Source organism: Leptodactylus fuscus, chromosome 1 (assembly GCF_031893055.1).
Source record: "Leptodactylus fuscus isolate aLepFus1 chromosome 1, aLepFus1.hap2, whole genome shotgun sequence".
In the NCBI taxonomy this organism is placed as follows: Eukaryota; Metazoa; Chordata; class Amphibia; order Anura; family Leptodactylidae; genus Leptodactylus; species Leptodactylus fuscus.
This window is the reverse complement of record NC_134265.1, coordinates 98143756-98167808: the sequence shown is the minus strand read 5'-3', so window position 1 is coordinate 98167808 and position 24053 is coordinate 98143756. Positions and strand designations below refer to the sequence as shown.

The 24053-nt window shown below is 39.3% G+C and overlaps 1 protein-coding gene across 1 annotated transcript in view; it reads right to left on the bottom strand.

Annotated features, from left to right (window-relative positions):
• TMEM132B (transmembrane protein 132B) overlaps positions 1-24053 on the bottom strand; it is a 428290-nt gene that overhangs the window by 8220 nt on the left and 396017 nt on the right. The window contains exons 6-7 of the mRNA XM_075274826.1: positions 12037-12242; positions 8228-8501 (exon numbers count right to left, since the gene is read on the bottom strand). Coding sequence (XP_075130927.1) covers positions 8228-8501; positions 12037-12242 — 480 coding nt within the window. The remainder of the gene's footprint in view (positions 1-8227; positions 8502-12036; positions 12243-24053) is intronic.

Sequence of the window (24053 nt, the reverse complement as noted above, 5' to 3'; positions counted from 1 at the left end):
TCCGCTAATCTTTTGTTTTTGCTAATTTAACATGAATTCTATGGTCTGCTAAGTAGCAATTTTTTAATGCACTTCAAATATTACCAGAGTTAACAGACATAGAAAGCGCTAATATGATTTTATGGTTTGCCTTTGAAGTGTGGGTGGCATTTCATCTCCCTCATTTTGCACTGATTGAGGGAAATCTTCTGTATTGCACATGATTATCTCGCCGAATCCTATGACTCCAGAAATATTCTCTACCAATTATTCTATGTTAGTGTCGCTTACTAACTGAGAACATTTCTTTTCCAATCCAGAACATTCATTTTTCTGTTCTCTGAAGACAGACAAACTAAAGTTTGAATGATTATCTAGGCCAAACAGCTAATGGCGTTCAGTAGCCCTGGACAGCATTGCTGACAGCTGGAACCTCATCAGTCCAATGTATTCAGGAAACAGTGACAGTACACAAAACACATTTTGAGAAGCAATTTAAGGGTATATTTTTAGATAGATATAATATAGATAGATAGATAGATAGATAGATAGATAGATAGATAGATAGAGTCACGATACTAGTGGTACAGGTTCAGAAGTCCAGTAGTAGGTAAGGCAAAGGAGGCTGGAGACAGCACATGGGTAGCCCACAGGGGGGCTGAGGTAATAGTCCAAGAGCAGATGAGTAAAGACCAGGTAGAAGTCTGTAGTAATTCAGGAGCTGTATAAAAGCTATGGTGAGCTTGCAGCCGGCAGGTGAAGTTCCAAGGAATTGAAGAAGATCTGTAGCAAAGAGGTCTCCTGGGTGTCCAGGCTGTATTCAGATTAACGGAACACAATATCAACACAACAGGAAGCGTCAGAGTCCCATATAGATATATATATATATATATATATATATATATATATATATATATATATATATATAGCCCAATCAGGGTTAATTCAGGGTGGGTTCTAATTAGTGGAAACAGATGATGAGCCTCAGGAGTAGGTTCCACACAGAAGTCCAACAGACAGCTATTTAACAGCTGAATAGCTCAGCAAGCAAAGAGACAATGGCCAAGACAGCAGGTCATAGGTTCAAATCCTGACAGATAGATTCATCAACATTGAAGGTGCAACATCAAGGTGGAAAAGTGTCAGAAATGACATTTCGTTCGACACGTTAATTATGTGCAGATGATTTAAACAAAATATTCGGTACATTTTTATTTATTCACTATAGAGTAGACGCACTTACACGTCTTGAGATGCTGGAAGCCAACTTTGCAATTGCTGACCAATGACATCTCAAATGTGCTCATGCAGCCTGGTGTTGAAAAACTGCTCCTGGGACATTTTGGAGTAATGACTACTGGTTCCATGACCAAATCAATATGATATAGAGCTGTAGGCTACCTTACATCATACCTCCTTACACCTCTTTTTATCATTGCTCACGTGTTCTCCAAATTAATCTTCAACTATCATTGTGTCTGAGACAAAAGCAGGATCCATCACTGGAGAGGATAGACCTTCATTCCAGTCTCCATTGATGTCTTGCTGTACAACATGATAGACGTTAGCAGTGGCGTGAGGTCGATGCAACACCTTTAGCTGGATATCCTACACATAGCCCATGTCATGAAAATGTCTACTGATGGTTTGTGTAATCACTGTTTGCCACCCTAACCTTCGGATGCCATGACTAATTTCTCTTGCAGTACAGAACGCATCACTACAAGTCATTCTTCCTATCAAATGATTCGCCTGTGCTGAAGTCAGAGTCCAATCACTTCTTTCTGTCTTTCGAGTTTGTCATTGTGCTCCCAAACACCTGGACATGCAACATTGAACAGTGTTGACACCTTGGCCTATCCGCACATCGATCTGATGGCATTATAAACTTAGTTTAAGTACCTCCTAGTATGTCCTCTCTCAGTTTAAGTACCTCCTAGTTTGTCACAAGTGGGGATAACTGGTAAGTCAATAAACAGGATCCGAGTTTTGAGGTTGAATGTGGCTAAAAAACTTTGCTTTCAGTCTGACTTTTCCCCCCTTCAACATGCAACAGGTTGGAGCTAGGTGCTTGAAAATGTTATCATTTGCAGACTTTTGCGACATCTGCTACTACCTCATTTTGCATAACCTTACAGCTTTTCTATCTTGGTGTTGAAATTTCAATGTTGAAGAGTATAGATAGAGAGATAGAGCACTAGCATTGCAAGATTAAAGAGAATTTCTGGGCTATCTTTACATGTCTGTTTTTATAAATAAATACATTGTTAATATAATAAAAATGCTGCATGACATTTTCTTAGGAACCCTGTATTGTGCCATTGCTTTATTATTCTTCCTAGAAATGCACAAATAAATTATAAATGGGCATTACAATTCTTGTCAATTGGGTCTGTTTCTTCACAGTCTGATATTGGTGGTACTAACAGGACAAGGGGATAACTAGAAAAGGGGACAGGGCTTAATATGTGTCAAAAAGAGGCCAAAGAATAAAAAGAACCTGCCACTAGACCAATGACATACATCATCTGGTAGTCACTGTCACCCTGAGCATTTTGGTGTGTTGTTTATCTAAATTCATTCATCTATTCTAAAAATATAAGTCTTTTTAGGCCTGGTTCATATCTGTGTTCGGTATTCCATTTGGGAAGTCCACTTGGGGACCTCCCTGAATAGAATATCAAATGCATTAAAAAGCGGTGAGCAGTGAAAGCATGTGAACCCCATAGACTTCAAGGAGTACTTTTCTCTCTACATGATTGGTGTGGACACCGCGTGAAAAACACAAGGACCCCATTATAGTCTATGGCGTCCGTGTACTTTCATTACTCACTGCTTTTTAATGCATTCGGTATTCCACTCGGGGTGTCCCCAAGTGGACTCCCCAAATGCAATACTAAATGCAGATGTGAACCAGGCCTTAGTGTTAATGCAAATTAGGGCATATGCCAAGTAACACTACCTGACATATAGCACACAGATACCCCGTCCCCAGAGAAACTACAGTTTCTACCCACTTGTCTGGTATACCCTAATTTGCATCAACACTAAAATGCCCTATACCATTGGCATGGCTGAATAGATTTGGGCAAACAACCAACCAAAATGCTTAGGAAGCATGCATCTATCAGATGATGTATGTCATTGAACTTTTCGGGCCTGGTGGCAGGAAAATATAGACTAGACAGCCTAAAGATAAGCAGGATCTATTATTCAGCATGAGCCACAATTCTAAATGTAACTCAGGCCTGTATAGTTTACATTTGCACTGTTTGTGTGTGAACTCATTCCTAAAGCTCGGTTATGTAATTGACTGTCCTTGCCTCTAATGTTTGCTAGGGACGACCAACAGGCTGAGCCTATGACTGGTTAGACCTCATTCACATCTTCGTTGGTAATCTGTTCGGGGGAGTCTGCATGGGGACCCTGCAAACGGACTACCGAACACATTGGCAAGCAGTGTTCAGTGAAAGAACACGGACCCCATAGACTATAATGGGGTCTGTGTGCTTTCCGTGCGGTATCCGCACAGAACATGCAGACAGAAAAGTAGTTCATGATCTACTTTCCTGTCTGCATGACTCGTGAAGAGACCGTGCGGAAAGCACATGGATCCCATTATAGTCCATGGGGTCCGTGTTCTTTCACTGCACACCTCTTGCCAATGCGTTCGGTAGTCCGTTTGGGGGGTCCCATGCAAACTCCCCTGAATGGATTACCGATGCAGACGTGAATGAGGCTTTAGATGGGATATGGAGTTTAGGCCTCCATAATCACAAAGTAAGCAATTCAGCAAAGCTCGTGTAGCTATTACACATGTCCTCTATTGGAAGTTGTGTTAAAGGGGATGTGTCATATTAACAATGAAGCCCAATATTCAGCCAGCATGTTACACAGCAGGGAAGCTGAGGAGACCGATATTACCTGTTGTTTTATTTGATTAACTCGCCTTAAATTTATGGAAAACTCTGCTCATTCTTAGCTTTGGACTCCAGTGAGTGGTCCTACTTAGTGGCTGACAACTATCTTTCTATGCACATACTTATAGAGAAGGCTTTTGACTACTAAGTAGACCCATCCACTGGACTCCGAAGTGCAGAATGTTCACATGTTTAAATGAATAAACTGTACGTTACTCTGTATATTTTCCAACAAAACTATACATCAATTTGCTCAGCAAGCCCGGTCTATAACACGTGGTCCATAGATTGGACTGAATGTTTAATGTGACAGGTTCACTTTAAAATTAAAGCTTCCTAAAATTAGTTTTCTATTTCCATGATACAATTTTGTCATTTCTTCCTTAGAAGACCACTTGAATTCAGAAATAAGGATTAAATGTTAAGCATGAACCGCTCATCGCTAATTATTTATCATTGGGTTTAGGCTTGGACTTTGGCTACATTAAGCTTTTATTTCTACCATTAAGATGTGGACGTGTTTTCGCATTTTCTATCATTACTTTGCTCTGTGACCCCAATACAATTCAGCTAACATACTGATATGCGGACATCTGAAATTATATTTCTAAATAAGATACAGGTATATACAAAAGGTGTCAATCATTAGGGTCATCCACCTGCCATATGTTATTTATACATCTTGTGTTGTCTTATGTGGCAGAGGGGCCTTTAGGTCCGCTGTAATACCAGGGACCAGGTATTCTCTACCCCAAATAACTATCTATGCTCTTAAGTTTTCTGACAGTTGTTATAATTGAGGCTAAGGCCCCACGGGCCGTATCCACAGCACTAAAGCGCTGCGGGAAGAACCTCTACGTGAACGCATTGCGGTTCTTTACGCAGCACTTTTAAGAGAAAGTTTACAGAGTTTTCCTCTGCTGACTTTCTCTTAAAGGGGCTCTATCAGCAAAACTATGCAGTATGAGCCCCACAAATGCATGAATAGCCTTTAAAAAGGCTATTCAGGCACCACTAATCTTATTTTAAACCCCCCTCCCGTTTTAAAATAAAACTATAAAAACATATAGGTAAATCATACCTGAACATGCACCGACATCATCTTCTGGCATGCCTTCCTCTTCTTTCTTGTTCTTTTGGCGACAACCTCCGGTCCTGGCTCTTCCCCGGCTTCATCTTCATCTTTTTCTGGTGGTTCAAATCTGATTGGTTGAAATCCAGCGCGTGCGCAGTAGCGCTCCCTCCGGAGCTACTGCGCATACTCCGGCGGCACTGCCATTGAGAAAAATCGCGCCGCAGTGTGTGCAGTAGCTCCGGAGGGAGCGCTACTGCGCACGCGCCAGATTTCAACCAATCGTATTTGAACCGCCAGAAGAAGATAAAGATGAAGCCGGGAAGAGCCAGGACCGGAGGGTGTCGCCGAAAGAAGAAGAAAGAAGAGGAAGGCGTGCCAGAAGATGACGTCGGATCGTGCATGACCGCCCCCCGTGCATGCAAATATATGTTTTTATAGTTTTATTTTAAACTAGGACTAGGGTTTAAAATAAGATTAGCGCTGCCTGAATAGCCTTTTTAAAGGCTATTCACACATATGTGGAAAATGTGCAAAATTTTGCTGACAGAGCCCCTTTAACATTATATCTATGGGAAAGCCACCGGCGTTTCCGTAGATATAATTGACATGCTGTGATTTGCAAAGCCACAACGGCCATCCACTTTGCCTGCACTGTACAATGTCGCGATTTTTCCAGCCGCGTCTCCGCTGCAGGCAAATCGCGGCGTTTCCGGTCCGTGGGGCCCTGGCCTAAAAGGGTTTTACCAAGATTTTAGTTTATCACCTATTCACAGGATACTGTGTGTGTGGTAGTGGTGGGGGGGAATTTAAAGTGTACCTCAAATTTTCAAATTTTTTTCAATAATTTCATAAATGAGTAGTACAGGTGATAATACAACACATATTTTAATACAATGTCTTTTGTCCAGTAATGTTCTTCTTTCCATCCCTGCACCTATCAGTGTCTAATTCGATATCAGATCAAGCTTCAGCAGCCCATACACAAGGAGTAGACAATTAAGGAGATGTGACTAAAGCTTCTAAAGACCTACAGACCTGGATACCTGATAATGGAGCTCCCTAAGTGGATAAATCTGTCATGTAAACGTTTTACCAACTCTCTTTATCTGTATGTTCTCTCTCTACTGGCTTTAGGAGCACTGATTTCCTGAATACTTTTTGATACACTGATACAGGGGAAGAAGAGGGAAAAAAACAAGGATATTGACACATTTTTCTTTAACCTCTTGCCGACAGCTGCTGTAATAGGCCTCAATAGCTATGTCGTAGTATAATGTACAATTGTATTACAGTCTACGGTACAAGCTATCTATTGAGCACAGGTTTTAGCCCTCTGTCAAAGGGGGAGAGGGAATAAAAAGTAAAATAATTTTTTTTAAACAAATAAAAAACATCCCCCCATTACCTAGATCAAATAAAAATAAACAAAACCCCCCATAAACTAATTAGGCATCCCTATACTCAACTCAACTCAACTCAACTGATATGGCGAACACCATAGGGGTAAAAAAAAAAAAAGAAAAAAAAGAAAAACCATACATAAAAAAAGAAACAAATTGCCATTTTTGTAACCAAAATGCTGGCCATTCCCCAAAATAGTATAAATAAAAGCTACATTTTGTGTCATATAAAAGACATTTACATACACGGAAATATAAGATATGTATAGTGATTCAAGAGTTTTTATTTTTCATTTTTAAAGGTATTAAAACAAATCAAAAACTGTGAATTGTAAATTTGGTAACATAATTTTTACCACACAGTGAATGTCGTAAAAAAAAAACAAAAAAAAAACCTTTAGGGTAAGTTCACAAATCCAGCCTCAAAATCCTGACCAAAAAGATGGTTCCCATTGAAATGAATGGGAGCTGCTCAGAAGTTTTTTCGGGAGCCATTTACTTTGGCTCCCGGAAAAAAGAAGCGAGATGCTCATTCTTCAGGCCGAGTCGTCTGAAGACACTCCCTCCTCCAGACTAGGCCTATTCTTTGCAGTGCACCGGCTTTCAGTCGCGGCTACCCGGCTTTTGGACCGGAACCTGAGGCGGTCTCCACCTCAGGTTCCGGTCCAAAAAACTCTGTATGAACTTACCCTTAGGAAAATGCAGTTTTTCTCAAATTCCACTCTATTTCTTATTTCTTCTAGATTCCAAGTACATGGTAAAGAATATTAAATGGTAGCATTATTAAGTACAATTTGTCCTGCAAACAATAAGCCCCATACCGCTCCTTAAACTGAAATATAATTAAGTATTGGAAGGCAGGGGGTAAAAAAAACAAAAATGGAAAGCAGCGGAAAAGGATTATATATTACAAATTTACTAATATTACCTGCAATTTTTAAAATAAAAAATACGTTTAGAAGTATACATACACTTTAAATCTATGAACTCATGTTTCCTTCTTTCTCTTAGAGTTTAGGTGATGGCCTTAAAATATCAAAAATGATAAATCTACAATAATAGAGTAATGTGGTGGAGCCAATTTAATTTCACAACACTGACTATGCCTCTGTATATATGCATGGGTAATCAAATCTGAAAAAAAAACATGAAAATTGCCTTAATTAAGGGAATTTACTGCAAAAATTTGGGCTAATCATATTTACTTTAAAGTACTGCCTAAAGTACTACAGAGTAATTTTCATTTTCTTATACTGTATACTGCAATCTGTATGAAATTAAGATACTTATAAAATCCAATAAACTTTTTTCTAAATGAAATTCACATTTCTTCCATAGGCGATTAATGCATAAATCTAATTTCATGTGCATTAGATATTTTGCCACTTTATAAATAAGTTGTCCAGAAACATTTCACAATTTGCACATATGCAAATGAAGACTGAATGAAAAAACTAAAAAATATATAATATAACCCCATACTCATGTTTTGACGGAAAGTAGTACTTGGTACACCATGAAAATGACACCCAATACTATTGTCATGGACACCTTCATGCGATTTTGCAACATAATGTAATATTTTTTCAAAATAGTCCATAAAGACTGAGTGCTCATACTTGCCATATATATCTGTATTTATGAAATGTCTGAAGTTGTTTTTTTTAAAAAATAATTTCAGGGGCTAAAAAATATCAATGACAGAAATAATAACATAAATGCTACTGAACACTTTCCCAGAAACAAATATAAATTGATAATGAAAAATTATTTAACATTTCTAATAACTTTTTATTGACTTTAAAAAACAAATATTATATAAGGCGCTACATTTCACATATGTATGTTTTTACCTGAACAGTGGTTATTCCAGGCTCTCGTCCAACCAGAACTTTCCCCGCTTCCAGTGTTGCTATTTTTGATTCTTCAACTTTCATGAAGTCACTTACAAGGTCAGTGATATCGAACTGCCAATCTGGCCCAAGCATATATGTCAGCTGTCCACTGGCATCTGAAGACTCTGCAACAAACTGGGTGAAGACACGAACCATTGCATGCTGGTACTGGAGGGAGCACCCACGACCCTTCTTCTCATCATCTTCCTCATCTTCACTATCTCTTGTTGGTCTACAGAAAAATGAATTTGGGATAAGAAGACACTAAATAAAATTAATATATAATGTTTGCATAATTAATTCATAGTTTCAATTCACTTCTGCAGCTATCCATGATATATCAATTGTATATCACTTCTTTTCATTCTGACGGTGATTACTCATGTGTTGTTCCAAGACTAACCTACTTGATAGTGGTTTGTGTAACAAAGCCTTAAGGCTAAGGCCCCAAGTTGTGGAAACGCAACTTTTTTTGTTGCAACTTTTGTTGCGTTTTTTTAGGCCAAAGCAAAGAATAGCTACAAAGGGAATGGGAAATATATAGGAAGTTCTTATATTTTTCCCTTCTGATTAATCCACTCTTGCTTTTGCTTTAAAAAAACGCAGCAAAATCTGCAACAAAAAAAAGCTGCGTTTCTGGAACGTGGAGCCTCAGCCTAAAGGTGTGTTCCAGGTGGGCTGGGAGGAAGGGAGACTTCACCCAGACAAAATCTAGTCCTGCTTACAAAGACAAATTCTGTTCACATCATGCTATACCTATACATTGGAAGTATGGTTTATGTCAGTATTACTTCCAGTGTATATCTCCAATGTATATCTCATATAAATACATACAATATATATATATATATATATATATATATATATATATATATATACTGACATCATAAATCTTTAGGGAGTAATTGTACAGGAAAACAGTATTTTGCACCTTCCTTCAGTATAAAGTACAACAGAAAAAAATTATTTTTCGCAGAATACCATGACATAGGTTAGGAGAACATTCTTTCTTTAGTCCTTTTTTCTCTAGTCTTTTCTATCGACAAGATCATCAAGATCATCTGACTTCCAGGTTATTTTACCTAAGATTTCTTGAAAACTGAGGACTGATGTATAAGAGCTAAACAATGAGTAAGCATTCTCTTTCCTACTATGAATATGTTAAATAGTTTCTTTAAAATATCTTCAGATTTTGCATAGCTCCTATCATTAGGTAACTTTCGATTGATGTATTTCTTCAAAAGATAGAAATGTGAAGCTACAGAAGATTGGAGGTTTGCCTTCAAAAGTCTAACTCTATCTGTAACATGTAATCCCTGAATTCCAACAACAACGAGATTATTTTTAGTAACTCACACCTGGTTTAGCACACACTAAGGGTGAATTCACACTGAGTAAACGCTAGCTTATTCTGAACGTAAAACACGTTCAGAATAAGCGGCGTCTAAAGCAGCTCCATTCATTTCTATGGGAGCGGGGATACGAGCGCTCACCATAGAAATGAATGGGCTGCTTCTTTCACTCCGTGCAGTCCCATTGAAGTGAATGGGGAGTGCCGGCGTGTACGCTCCGGCATGAGCAGAGCTTGCCGTATACGCCGGCACTCCCCATTCACTTCAATGGGACTGCACGGAGTGAAAGAAGCAGCCCATTCATTTCTATGGGGAGCGCTCGTATCCCCGCTCCCATAGAAATGAATGGAGCTGCTTTAGACGCCGCTTATTCTGAACGTGTTTTACGTTCAGAATAAGCTAGCGTTTACTCAGTGTGAATGCACCCTAAGAGACATAAAGAGGCTTTAGGGTTTATTCACATGCTGCAGATTTTCTGAAGACACTTATGCAAATTAGCTCATTTCTAAAATTCACCTAAGAGAGTCTTCACACGGAGTTTACGCTCGCTCATTCTAAACGTAAAACTCGTTCAGAGTGAGCGGCATAAAAAACAGATCCCATTGACTTGAATGGGTGCCGGCATACGTGCGCTCCCCATTAAAATCAATGGAAGGCTTTTTTACCTATTGCTTTCAATGTGATACGTGCGTATGCCGGCACCCATTCAAGTCAATGGGATCTGTTTATTACGCCGCTCACTCTGAATGAGTTTTACATTCAGAATGAGCGAGCATAAACTCCATGTACAGGCTCCCTAAATGTTTAGGCTCCACATAGAATTTTTTTGTTGCAAATTGTGCTGTGATTTGTTTGTTGCAAAAGGAATGGAAAATTTATAGGAAGTACTCATACTTTTTCCTTCTGCTCAATCCGCTCCAGGCTTTGGCTCAAAAAAAACTTAGCAAAATCTGCAGCAAAAAAAGCGGTGTTTCTGCAGCGTGGGACTTTAGCCTTATAGTGTTATTTTGTCAGCAATCACATAGATTTCCAAAAGCCCTACTGAGATGATTGCTGAAGAAACTTCTGCAACAAACCTACCACATGTGAAAATACTGTGGATATGTGGTATGTTTTTGTTATGTGAAAACCACATTAGGCTGGGGCCACACGTGGTGGAGGTTTGCCCGCGATGGATATTCCACAGAAAAACACGTATCAATTTACAGCTCCTGCAGAGTGGATGGGATTTTAGCAAACCCTATCCCCACATTACGGGAAAATAAGCACAGCGCAGATACTGCAATTTCCAAAACCGTTGCAGTTTTAGAAATTGCAACATGTCATTAATACTTACTTGGTTTCCCTGACTGAAGCAGAAAGTCCGCAGAGGAACTTTCTGCAAACTTTTTGTGCAACATGCTGCAGGAAGAACCGTGATGCGTTGTCGCCATGGGCCTTAGTTGCGGATTTTGCTGTGGTTTTTGAGCCAAAGCCAAGAATGGCTACAAAAGGAATGGGAAATATATCGGAAGCTCTCATTATACTTCTACCTTCTGCTAAATCCTCTCCTGGCTGTGGCTCCAAAAAAATGCAGCAAAGTTTTTTTAAGGCCAGGACCCCACGGGACGGAAACACCGCAGGAAAATCACAGCATTTTAGGCTAAGGCCCCATGTTGCGGAAACGCAGCTTTTTTTGTTGCAGATTTTGTTGCTTTTTTTTCAGCCAAAATCAAAAATGGCTCCAAGAGGAATGGAAGATATTTATAAAGTACTTATACTTCTCCCTTCTGCGTAATCAACTCTAGAGTTTGGCTCAAAAAAACGCAACAAAAACTGCAACAAAAAAAAAGCTGCGTTTCCGCACCGTGGGGCCTTAGCCTTACAGTACGGGCAAAATGGATTATATCTCTGGAAACGCTGGCGGTTTCCCCATAGATTTAATTGTAATAGAAATTGTAACAGAAACTTTTAGCTGTGTTTCTCTAAGTGGGGCCTAATGTTGGTGCCACATAGCGCAAGACCGCACCAACTCTCCAGAGGATAACCTAGTATAATGTGATATGAAAAGCTTTTGTAAAGAAATAATTTTGTGACAAAGTGTCTAGGGCTGGTGTCCAGGAAAATGAAGTACTAGTCATTTGCATATGTTACAGACAAAGACCAAGAATATGTACTTGCTGCACACCATCTGTTGGAACAGATTGATCTTCACTCCTACAACAACCAATAAAGCAATGAAGGTTGTTCTCATGGCCAATATACACTAATCAAGAGCTGGTTCCTCCATATCTACCGGGGTTAGGAGAACAGCTATTGACAGCTGAACAGCTGCAGATCACTACATACACAACTACCCATGTTACTTATCACTTTATAGGCAAAGGTCCATCTAAAAGAGCTTTAGCAAATGAACGGCCACAATTACCGACTCACCTTTTATTAACAGACACTGGGATTCTCCAGCCTTTGATCTGGCTCAATTCAGTGTCAGATATTTCAATTTGAAGAGGAAGTCGTGGAGACCAGACTGTCACTTCCAGCTGGGTGGTTATGTGCTGGTATGTGAAATTTACAATGGTGTCCACTTTACTTTTCATTTCTTTGCCATTTACAAAGACTGAATCACATCTGTCAGAAACCTAGAATTTAAAAAAGACAAAAAATATTCTGGTTTTAGGCTGTACACATACATGAGACACAACAACGATACTAAAGCGGTATTACTATTATTTTGCCAATTAAAATATATTAATCATATAACAAAATGGAAAATTCAAGGCCAGGATTAACACTACATTTAATTAAGGAATGAAAGGGTTAAAACATTTTTTTTTTTTTTTTTTTTTTTACAGTACAGGAACACATCACAAATTACGCTAAATCCTTTAAAAAAGAAGACCAAATAAAGATAACTGATCTTTTTCCAAATTATATTTGGCACATGAGGAGAAAATTCATTCAAGTTGAATTTCATACAATCTGCGATATACAATATATCTATTCTTCACTAAAAATAACAAGATATATATATATATATATATATATATATATATATATATATGTGTGTGTGTGTGTGTGTGTGTGTGTGTGTGTGTGTGTGTATATATATATATATATATATATATATATATATATACTGGTGCATCTCAATAAATTAGAATATCATCAAAAAGTTATTTTTATTTAGTAATTCAATCGAAAAAAGTGAACCCCATATATTATATAGTCATTACAGAGAGAACTTTTTCATGTGTTTCTTTCTGTTAATATTGATGACTATGGCTTACAGCCAAAGAAAACCCAAAAGTCATTATCTCAGAAAATTAGAATATTATATAAGACCAACTGTAAAAGAAATGATTTAACCCAGAAATGTTGACCAAATGAAAGTCTGTACAGTAAATGTCCACAATACTTGGTCGGGCTCCTTTTGCATGAATAACTGCATCAATGCGGCGGCAATATGGCATGGAGGGATCAGTCTGTGGCAATATACAGGTGTTATGGAAGCCCAGGTTGTATGATAGCAGCCTTCAGCTCGTCTGCATTGTTGGGTCTGGTGTATCTTACAGTATCTTCCTCTTGACAATGTCCCATAGATTCTCTATGGGGTTGATGTCAAGCGAGTCTGCTGGCCCATCAAGCGCAGTGATACTGTGGTTATTATTGATACATCTGGCAGTGTGGACAGGTGCCAAGTCCTGTTGGATAATGAAAATTCCATCTCTATAAAGCTTGGGGGCAGAGGGAAGCATGAAGAGCTCTAGAATTTCCAGGTAGACGGCTGCGCTGACTTTGCTCTTGATAAAATACAGTGGCCCTACACCAGCAGATGACATGGCCGCCCAAACCATCACTGATTGTGGAAACTTCACACTAGACCTCAAGCAGCTTGGATTTTGTACAGCAGCTTCTCCACTCTTCCTCCAGACTCTGGGACCCCGGTTTCCAAATGAAATGTGAAATTTCTTTCATCTGAAAACACCTTTGACCACTGAGCAACAGTCCATAACTTTCTGATGATATTATAATTTGAGATGCACTAGTATATCCACCATCATATTGTAAAAAAATGATGGAAATCCTTTAATAGAGGTAGCCGACACCACATACTGATCCTCATAGGAGTCTTTTTCAAGCCTTTTTATGATGTTTTGGTTTTATGTTTGTATTTTATTATCCTGATGATACCTCTGTGTCGATACCATTATTGCAGTAAATAAAATGTGATAACGTTATTTTGATAAAAATTGTTCGTTGTACTCATGGTTATACCATAATGGAGATACGTTTTATGTTTTATAAATTCATATATTATAAGGGCATTGATATAGAGGTGGGTATATTTGCCCCAGGTAGGATAATGTTTGCAATGTCTTTGAGCAGATGATTTGGTATTACAGTTGTGATCCAGATTAATACAGCCCTTTGACTGTGCCCCATTTTATATTTTGATATGGGCGTGACTTTATATCTTTAGGCATATTGGTTATATGACCATGTGTGCAATCCATGCAAGTCTATGCATTGATGCTAAATGTTTCTAGCATCTATCATTAAGCAGCAAGCACACTGCATGCTTGCAAATGCACAGCAGACTCTAACACTAGAAGTTTGTCCTGTTGGACTCATCGTTATAATTTTCACACCGTCGTAATTTGTGGTCTGGTATATCTTATAGTTCAATAGATACGGTATGTTTTATTCAGTAATAGCGGCAAAACATAATAAAACCCAATATAAATATGGTATTGCTGTAATCGGACATGTAATTTTTAATGCAGAATTCTGTAAAAATAAATTGCAAAAATAACGATAGAATTGAGGGTTTTTCCACACAGATCCTCCAAAAACATTAATAAAAGTTTATATGTACCCCAAAATGATAGTACTGAATGCTAAATCATAGTACAACTCATCATGCAAAAAATAAGCCCTCACCTAGCTATATCAATAAAAAGTTATGAATTTTAGAAAGCGAAGAATGAAAAAAAGTTACTAAGAATTATGTACAAACCCTGTATCCTTAAAGGGTTAAAATAGATATATTTCCATGTGACACATTTATGCCATTTCCACAGCATATGCAAAGAGTGTACAATAGTGTGGCCGGCTATCGATCTATCTATCTATCTATCTATCTATCTATCTATCTATCTATCTATCTCGAGAACAAGTATTTCATGGCCACTCAGTATGTTATGATGGCTGCACATGCAAGGGCCTATCTATTCACATTTATGAATGGTCTCAAAGCCATACAGCTGGCATGACATGCAAGAAGGGGGATCAAGGAACCCCTATTTGCAAGAGAGATAGGCATCTCACAGGTGGGAACTGGGTCTATTGCACATTCATGGCATGCTCTGTGGTTATATAGATGGGTCAGATGAGAATAAACCATTAAGAGGGTGTTGTAGACAGTCTTTTTGTGGTCATTGTTATGTATTACATCTTCTTCCTGCTGAATCCACTTTTGGATTTGGTGAAATAAAATAATGAATTAAAAATGACACCCACATGAAGCCAGACTAAAAAAAAAAAACAGACACCAGAGGTGTTAAACCAACCATAGAATAATAGGGGAGATTTATCAAACTTCAATGTTAAAAACTAGAGATGAGCGAAGAGTAAAATGTTCGAGATTCGATATTCGTTTCGAATAGCCCCTCAAAATTCAACTACTCGAATCGAATATCAAATCCTATTATACTCTATGGGGGGGAAATGCTCGTTTCAGGGGTAGGCAATATTCGATCAAATTACACTTACCAAGTCCACGAGTGAGGGTCGGGCTGGACCCTCCGAGAAGTCTTCTCCGTGCAGCGTCCCCCCGGTGTCTTCCGGCTCTGAATTCACTCTGCCAGGCATCGGGCCTGGGCAGAGTGAATGAAGAGCCGGAAGACGCCGCGGGGAAGCTGCACGGAGAAGACTTCTAAAGGTAGGAGAAGAACCAGCGTTGATTGGCCGACTGTATAGTATTCGGCCAATCAATGCTGGTTCTGCATCAAACTTTTCTATTCTAATAGCGAGTGGTACTCGATCGAGTACGAATATTTCGAATACCGTAGTATTCGATCGAATACCTACTCGATCGAATACTACTCGCTCATCTCTATTCAAAACTGCTTTCCATTGTCTACTACTTTGGAGGTAAAGGCCTAAACCAATGGACTTCCTGGCTAATATTTACTAGTGGGTTGTTAGTGAGAAGTAAAAGAGGTGCTATATATTGACATATTGGAAAACAAGGGGCCCAAACCTGTTAATGCAGAGGCGCCCATAAGTGTTCATGCAGAGGGGCCCACAGCTGACTATGCCCCCCCCACACACACACACTAAAGTAAGCTGTTCCTACCGTAAATAGGATATGTTGCATTTTATTAAGATTGCTATTTAGTCTTTTCATTAATAATTCTGCGGTAATTGACTACAGTAGTTATCGCTGCAGTTAATCTAACAATAGGAATCTATGTAGGCATGGGGCGCTCAGCTTAATCCCTAGAAAGTAAGAGAGGAATAAAACAAACACACATTCTTAGAGACCATTACCATCCTTGTCATTTCACTGTGTAATGTGTCATAAATGTCTCATGATATTTTTAAGCACATTAATCACGACCATTGAGAGACACAGTGGCTGAAATTCTAAATCAAGTAGGTGCTGTCTGGGGATCTTTGTCAAAATTAATATCAGACATGTATAATTAAATGAGGAATGCGATGATAAATCATTGGTCGACATGACAGAAATGGATAAAGCATGGCTGGATTTTAGAACTTCCTCCATAATAAATGTTTATAATAGAGAAAACAGAGTGACACTGATAGAGGAGAGAAGGAAAATAAAAATAAATCACACTTCACAATTTCTGCTCATTACTATATTTTAGAGTAGATGATTTGTGAACAGATTTCACACTATAAACTGATTAGCTGGAAGGATTTTGTTTCTTTACAAGGCAAAAACTGCAAAATTCCATGCCATATACATAGTTACTTTACTTTTGGATTTGGTCACCTATCCAAATAATTACAATGCACAATAGTCAAGAGTTATAAAGAGACCTTAAGAAACTGTGCTACTGTATATGGTTCCCCAGTGATCCAACACATTATAATGACCACTAAGCTCACCCGTCTACCCCATACCCACCGATACCCACACGCCCCAAAACAAGAACGACGAGCCCCTAAGGACACTCAAACCCCCAACCCACGGACCCCGTTCCCACCCCCTCCACCACCCCCGACCTCCTTTTGCTTTGGCAACACCAAATGTCTTATTCTTTGGTAACGCAAATAAAGCACGTGTATTTGTATTTGTAATGCTACCCAGACACATAATAATGCTATGCAGTGGTCCTCAGACACATAATAATGCTCCCCAGCAGACTCCGACAAGTAATAATAAAGTGCCCCAGGGGCCCTTGACAAGTAAAAAAAACACCAATTTTGGGCAGGTATCATTTGACCTCCACAGACACCTAAAGCTTCTTAGCCGCATGACTAGGAGTTTTAACCCTAGCCACCCCCCTATTTTATTGTCAAATGCCAAGAAAATAATCAGTTATGTACATTAAGCATAATTATTGTATAATAAACAGTTCCAATTGCACAAGAGCAAGTTGAGATCTTGAGAATTGTATGCAAAAGCCCCAAATATGTAAAACATTTTCAGAACTGTTTCATAGAAACTGTAAACCCCTTTTTATATCTTCATTGCTCATGACTGTCTGTGCTGAAGAGTTTCCAGGCTTATCAGCCAATGACCGATATGTAGAATAGACCATCAATTGAAGATTGGTGGGTGTCTGACACCCAGCCCCTCCTTCCTCCTCAGCTTTTTGAAGAGGCTGAATCCTCTTCACACAAAACTGTACATCTTACAGCAGTTAAATGTGGTGTTGCAGAACAGCCCCATTCTTCTATAACCTCACAGAGAGCTACTGCCACTTCAAAATACTTATTTGTGGGGTTCCTGGGTGTCAGTTGCAGTTTTGCTGTGGTTTACTGAGTGCTTCCTATATATGTCCCATTTCTGTTGAATCTATTTTTGGCTTTCGCTCAAATAAATGCAGCAAAATCTACAACAAAAAAACAGTTTTTTTGAAATGCAGAGCCTCATCCTAAAAGCTTCATGAATGAAGCTGAAATGCAAAAATCTGTTGCTACATAAGAGTGGTGATGTTTTTGAAAAAAAGCCCTGATATCTTGTCCTCAGCAGTCACTTGCACGAGTCACCTTGGCTGCCAGTGATTGGCTACAGTAGTCATGTGAATGATGTACGTGACATCATCATTGCAGCAGCTCTTAAACATATACTGGAGAATATGACAAGAGACTATACTCTGTGAGAAGGTGACAGGCAGAGTGCTAGAGTCCTAGTATATCTCCCCCAGATTTCTGACCTTTGTGTGGTTCAGGGTGAGTCTTGAGTAGGCCTCAGCCAAGGTGTGGGTCCTGAGCTTGTTATTGGGCCATAAAAGGCTGCAGAGCCTGCACTTCAGTGAAGATCCTAGGAGCGAGCAGAGGTGGCCTGGTCTGTCCTGACACTGAGAGACTGGTGAGACTGTATGCCGCTGTTTTTATTTACTTGTTCAGTTGGTAGTACGCCACAAGTACAGTTCATACCTTATTGTTTAGTTAGTGTGCAGACAAGCAGGGTTTTGTTAGACATTCTTTTGCCTGAAGTTAAGGTTGTATTTTATTTTGCTCATTTTATGCCTGACGTGAACGTTTATTTATTTTGCTGTTTTTCTAAATAAACCTGTTTGCTGCAGATTTTGTGCCCTTGTCTGTGACTGGTTGGGTCCGCACCATTGCTGCTACCGAGCTACCTTCCCCAAAACTCTTATATAATTGATTTAACTGTAGCTATATTTTCAAATCCTGTAAAGCCCCTACAATCAGATTGTAACCTAAATTACATACGGTTCAGGAAACCTCTTTAGGATGAGGCCCCACATTGCGGAAAAGTAGCTTCTTTTGTTGCAGACTTGTTGCTGCGTTTTTTGTTTGTTTTTTTTCAGCCAAATCTGAAGTGGATTTAATAGAAGGGAAAAGTGTCTCCTAAATATTTCCCATTCCTTTTCAGGCCACTCTTAACTTTGGCTCACAAAACAGAAGCAAAATCTGCAACATAAAAAGCTGCTTTTCCATTACATGTGGCCTTAGTCTTATTGTAGATCTATAACAAGACTATACTGGTCTATGGGGACTGGTCTGCTCTCCTCAAAGCCATGAGCATTACAAATATATTGTACTATTTTGCTTATAGAAGTGGTGTATCCACTAGGAGTCCTCTCATTGTTTCTCCCATGCTCCTCTTGGGTACAATTAACTGCTGGCTGCTATGTGTCGACATATACTGTATAACAACCCATCAATCACTTTGGGGTGGCAGAGAGAAGCAGAGGAAGGGTTAGTTCACACGGGGATAATCCCCACGCATTTTGGTCCTGATTTTGATGCGGGAAGGCGCATCAGAATTGGACTAAAATGCAACTGCCATGACTGTCGCGGCTTCCGACAGTCGTGGCTTCCCCCTCCAGAGTAGACTCAAATGAATGGGCCCAGTCCAGAGGGTGCTGCCGCGAGGCGGACGCCGGAGCAGAATCAGCCGTGGAGTCCGCCTGAAGAAAGGGCAGCTCGTTTTGCGGTATGTTCTGGCTCACGGAGAAAAGAAATCTAGCGGTCTACACAGACCTCCATTGTGACAGGGCAGATTCTGAGCTGGATTTGGCATCAAAATCCACTCCCTCTTGCCCCATGTGAACAAGCCCGAAGAGTTCTCCTCGTGTATACTCATAAATATGTGTTCTGTTATTGGTGCTCCAGGCCAATGGCACAATATTTTTGGTATTGTTTTAGCTACTAGAGAATCCTGACCCATACTATGTCATCATTTAATAGAGCACTGTAGTCCGACGCTAGGTTCACACCTGCGTTCGGGTCTCCGTTCTGTGCTTTCTGTCTTCTGCATGCAAGAAGACGGAAAGCACAGACCGGGTACGGCCGTGAGCGGTGGTGAGCGTTTTATGATCTCCGTCGTGAAATCGTTTTTTTAAATCCGGACACAGAGTACTGCATGTCCGACTGTGAGCAGATTAATGGGTGAGAAAGAGTCCTGCAGGTTTCTGTCTCCTGCCTCTGTTTTGTGCAGGAAACGGAAACCTGCAGAACAGACACCGGGCGCAGATGTGAACGAGCCCTAACCCATAGCGACTAACTCACTTTAAAACTGAATGAGCAAAACAAATGAAAAATCATTTTACACAATGTGCTTCCTGTTTTAATTTTGCTTTTTTTAATCATTTTTTTCTCTCTAACATATAACATTATTTCAAAATGAGTTGTGGTTGTGATTACACTCACATTGTACAGTCATGGCCAAAAGTTTTGAGAATGACACAAATCTTCTTTTTTCACATGATCTGCTGCCCTCTGGTTTTTATGTGTGTTTGTCAGATGTTTTTATCACATACAGAAATATAATTGCAATCATATTATGAGTAACCAAAGCTTATATTGACAGTTAGAATGAGTTAATGCAGCAAGTCAATATTTGCAGTGTTGACCCTTCTTCTTCAGGACCTCTGCAATTCTCCCTGGCATGCTCTCAATCAACTTCTGGACCAAATCCTGACTGATAGCAGTCCATTCTTGCACAATCAATGCTTGCATTTTGTCAGAATTTGTAGGTTTTTGTTTGTCCACCTGTCTCTTGATGATTGACCACAAGTTCTCAATAGGATTAAAATCTGGGGAGTTTCCAGGCCATGGACCCAAAATCTCTATGTGTTGTCCCTGAGCCATTTAGTTATCACCTTTGCTTTGTGGCAAGGTGCTCCATCATGCTGGAAAAGGCATTGTTAATCGCCAAACTGCTCTTGGACGGTTGGGAGAAGTTGATCTTGGAGGACATTATGGTACCATTCTTTATTCATGGCTGTGTTTTTAGGCAAGACTGTGAGAGAGCCGATTCCCTTGGCTGAGAAGCAACCCCACACATGAATGGTTTCAGGATGCTTTACAGTTGGTATGAGACAAGACTGGTGGTAGCGCTCACCTCGTCTTCTCCGTATAAGCTGTTTTCCAGATGTCCCAAACAATCGAAAAGGTGATTCATCAGAGAAAATGACTTTACCCCAGTCCTCAGCAGTCCACTCCCAGTACCTTTTGCAGAATATCAGTCTGTCCCTGATGTTTTTTCTGGCAAGAAGTGGCTTCTTTGCTGCCCTCCTTGACACCAGGCCTTGCTCCAAGAGTCTCAGCCTCACAGTGCGTGCAGATGCACTCACACCTGCCTGCTGCCATTCCTCAGCAAGCTCTGCACTGCTGGTAGCCCGATCCCGCAGCTGAAACACTTTTAAGAGACGGTCCTGGCGCTTGCTGGTCTTTCTTGGGCGCCCTGGAGCCTTTTTGCCAACAATGGAACCTCTCTCCTTGAAGTTCTTGATGATGCGATAGATTGTTGACTGAGGTGCAATCTTTCTAGCTGCGATACTCTTCCCTGTTAGGCCATTTTTGTGCAGTGCAATGATGTCTGCACGTGTTTCTTTAGAGATAACCATGGTTAACAGAAGAGAAACAATGATGCCAAGCACCAGCCTCCTTTTAAAGTGTCCAGTGGTGTCATTCTTACTTAATCATGACAGATTGATCTCCAGCCCTGTCCTCATCAACACCCACATCTGTGTTAATGGAGCAATCACTGAAACGATGTTAGCTGGTCCTTTTAAGGCAGGGCTGCAATGATGTTGAAATGTGTTTTGGGGGATAAAGTTCATTTTCTAGGCAAATATTGACTTTGCAAGTAATTGCTGTTAAGCTGATCACTCTTTATAACATTCTGGAGTATATGCAAATTGCCATTAGAAAAACTGAAGTAGTAGACTATGTAAAAATTAATATTTGTATCATTCTCAAAACTTTTGGCCATGACTGTATATATATATATATATATATATATATATATATATATATATATATATATATACACAGACTTATGTTTAGGTTATTACATTAAAACTAATCAAATTAAAATAGAAAATAATGACTATGTAGGTAATGTGCTGCTCACAAATCCAAGCAATATTTCCATAGCACCTGTTGTAAACAGACTGTCCAATATTAACCGCCATCCCACGCATCCACAGCTTCACAGTTTTCATAGAAAATCAGCTAAACATACAGCACCTTGGAGGATTGGTAAAGTATTTTCTTTCTCACTAGAAAATTCTTACAATGATGTGAAAAAACTATCTACTGACTATGGCACTTAATGAAACAGAGTGTTGTGAACATAACCAGCAAACGAATCTTAAGAAGAAAAATCTGAAAGTACATTATAGATATACTATGGCGATAAACGGCTGCTGCGAGCTTCTAGGGGCTCTGCTATTATTATTTCCGTTTGATAAGGAGCATTCATTTTGATGGCAAATGACTTGGGTGAATCACCATGTATTATACAAGAAAATACCAGTCTCTGTGACTGTGGACTATATGGCTCAGGATCAGAGATAAAAATACAATAGACTATAAAAAACTGTGTACACAAGTAGAAAAGTAAGGATATTATATTAGAAAATCATAAACTGTCTACATATTACAATACAGTAGATACATTATCAAATAAACCCTTACTGTTTGGATAGTTAGACCTTAAACGGGTTGTCTGCTTTGGACTCCAGCACATTCATGTACCAAATGTGGATTCTTATAGAGTTTATGAATTACTATGACTTTCACCTTTAAACCCTGCAAGGAGATGTGAAATTTGCTGCCAAAGGATTGTGGTCTCCTGAATGGCAGTGGAGTTAGCCATGGTCAAGACTGAAGCAAGGGTCCACAGGAGGAGAACAGTACAGGATTTAGGCATAAGGTCCAATGGCCAAGGCAGTTGGAATAGTCTGAAGCCAGGATCAGAAGGAATATTGCAAGTTCCAGGTGTGATATTTGATGGTCAAAGCAGGAGTGTAGTCTGGAAGTCAAGGGCATGAACAATAGAAATCAATAGCTACTGTATCGAAAGCATGCTAGATCCCTGGATGGTAGACCGTCAATCGACAGGCAGAGATGGCAGGCCTTGATAAGTTTATGATATAACAGCCAGTAAAACCATCAAGTTGCATGCCAACAGGGCAAAGAATCAGTTGCCAAAATCTAAGAAACAAAAGACTATTTTACTGCCAGAATGGTCTAAGCCAATAGGACTGCAGCAGAAACCAGGAACAGGAAAAGGAGGAAGACAAGAAGGATCTAACTGCTTAACAATAGGGCACAGAGTCACAGAGAGTCACTGCTGCAACTGGAGTCAATAATGAGGAGCTTGTATCCTGAGGATAGATCGGCAATGTTTTAATCTCTGAAAATGGAATAATAATTGATTTAAACCACTATATTGTAGGATCCTATATATGTATATAGGATAGGCACACACATATGTATTTATATATTTATATATACAGTACAGTAGCTGCCTGCGGTGCTCTAGAATTAGTAAAGATTTCACCCATATGTAAATTATACATGAGACCTCCCTTACAATCTTTTCTACTTAGGAAGGAATTCAGCTCTATCCATTTGTTTTGCTAAGGATGAATGTAAACTATACTAATAAACAACCTGTTTAATGTCCATAATGCAAGTGAATGAATGTAGTAAACGTCTTATTTGTAATAAAACCTTCTTACCATCGTCATCATTTCCTTTTACAGGTCATAAATGTTTACCTTTCTAGTAACTAACCTTTTTCTTTATTATTGCTGCCTCATCCCAGGCTTATACACAGTCTGTACGTTCTGGTCAGTGGTTTTCAATTACATGTTTAAGGGAACATAATGTGCTTCATTAATTCTTAATGTCGCCAAGCTTTCCATTGATGTAAAATCTTATTTAGAATTCAAAGGATCCACTTGAATCAAGACTTGTCCTCCAAAATAATCAGGAAAAAGCAAGAGAAGCTTGTCCCCAAGAACTGATTAAAACAATTTTCAATCACTTCCCCTAAGATAACACATTTGTTGCTACGTATTGTGAAAATGGAAAAAAGATTATATTTCTCTCTCTGGCGGAGAACATGAAAGTGATTACAATTTAAATATTATGGTTGCTTATCTTTTAAGACACTTTCTTGCTGAATTGAAAATCTCAAGCTTGGAGGTTTTACTGTATACTCAATGCAGGAGTCTACTGGTTAAATGGAAAATATTCCCTCCCGTTCCCTGTATGTATATACAATAGGTATAGTTCTGCCAATTCACCACAAACAGGCTATTAAATCAACAGCATTAAGAACATTCACAATACTCTGTGAAGGCGCAGCCTCTTTAGAAATCAGCCGTTTTCTTCTCCGTAAACCACCTACTGCATTCATTTGTACAGTGAAAAACTAAAATAACTCACAGTGCTAGGGGTAGAAGGATTGCTACAAAGACTAAATT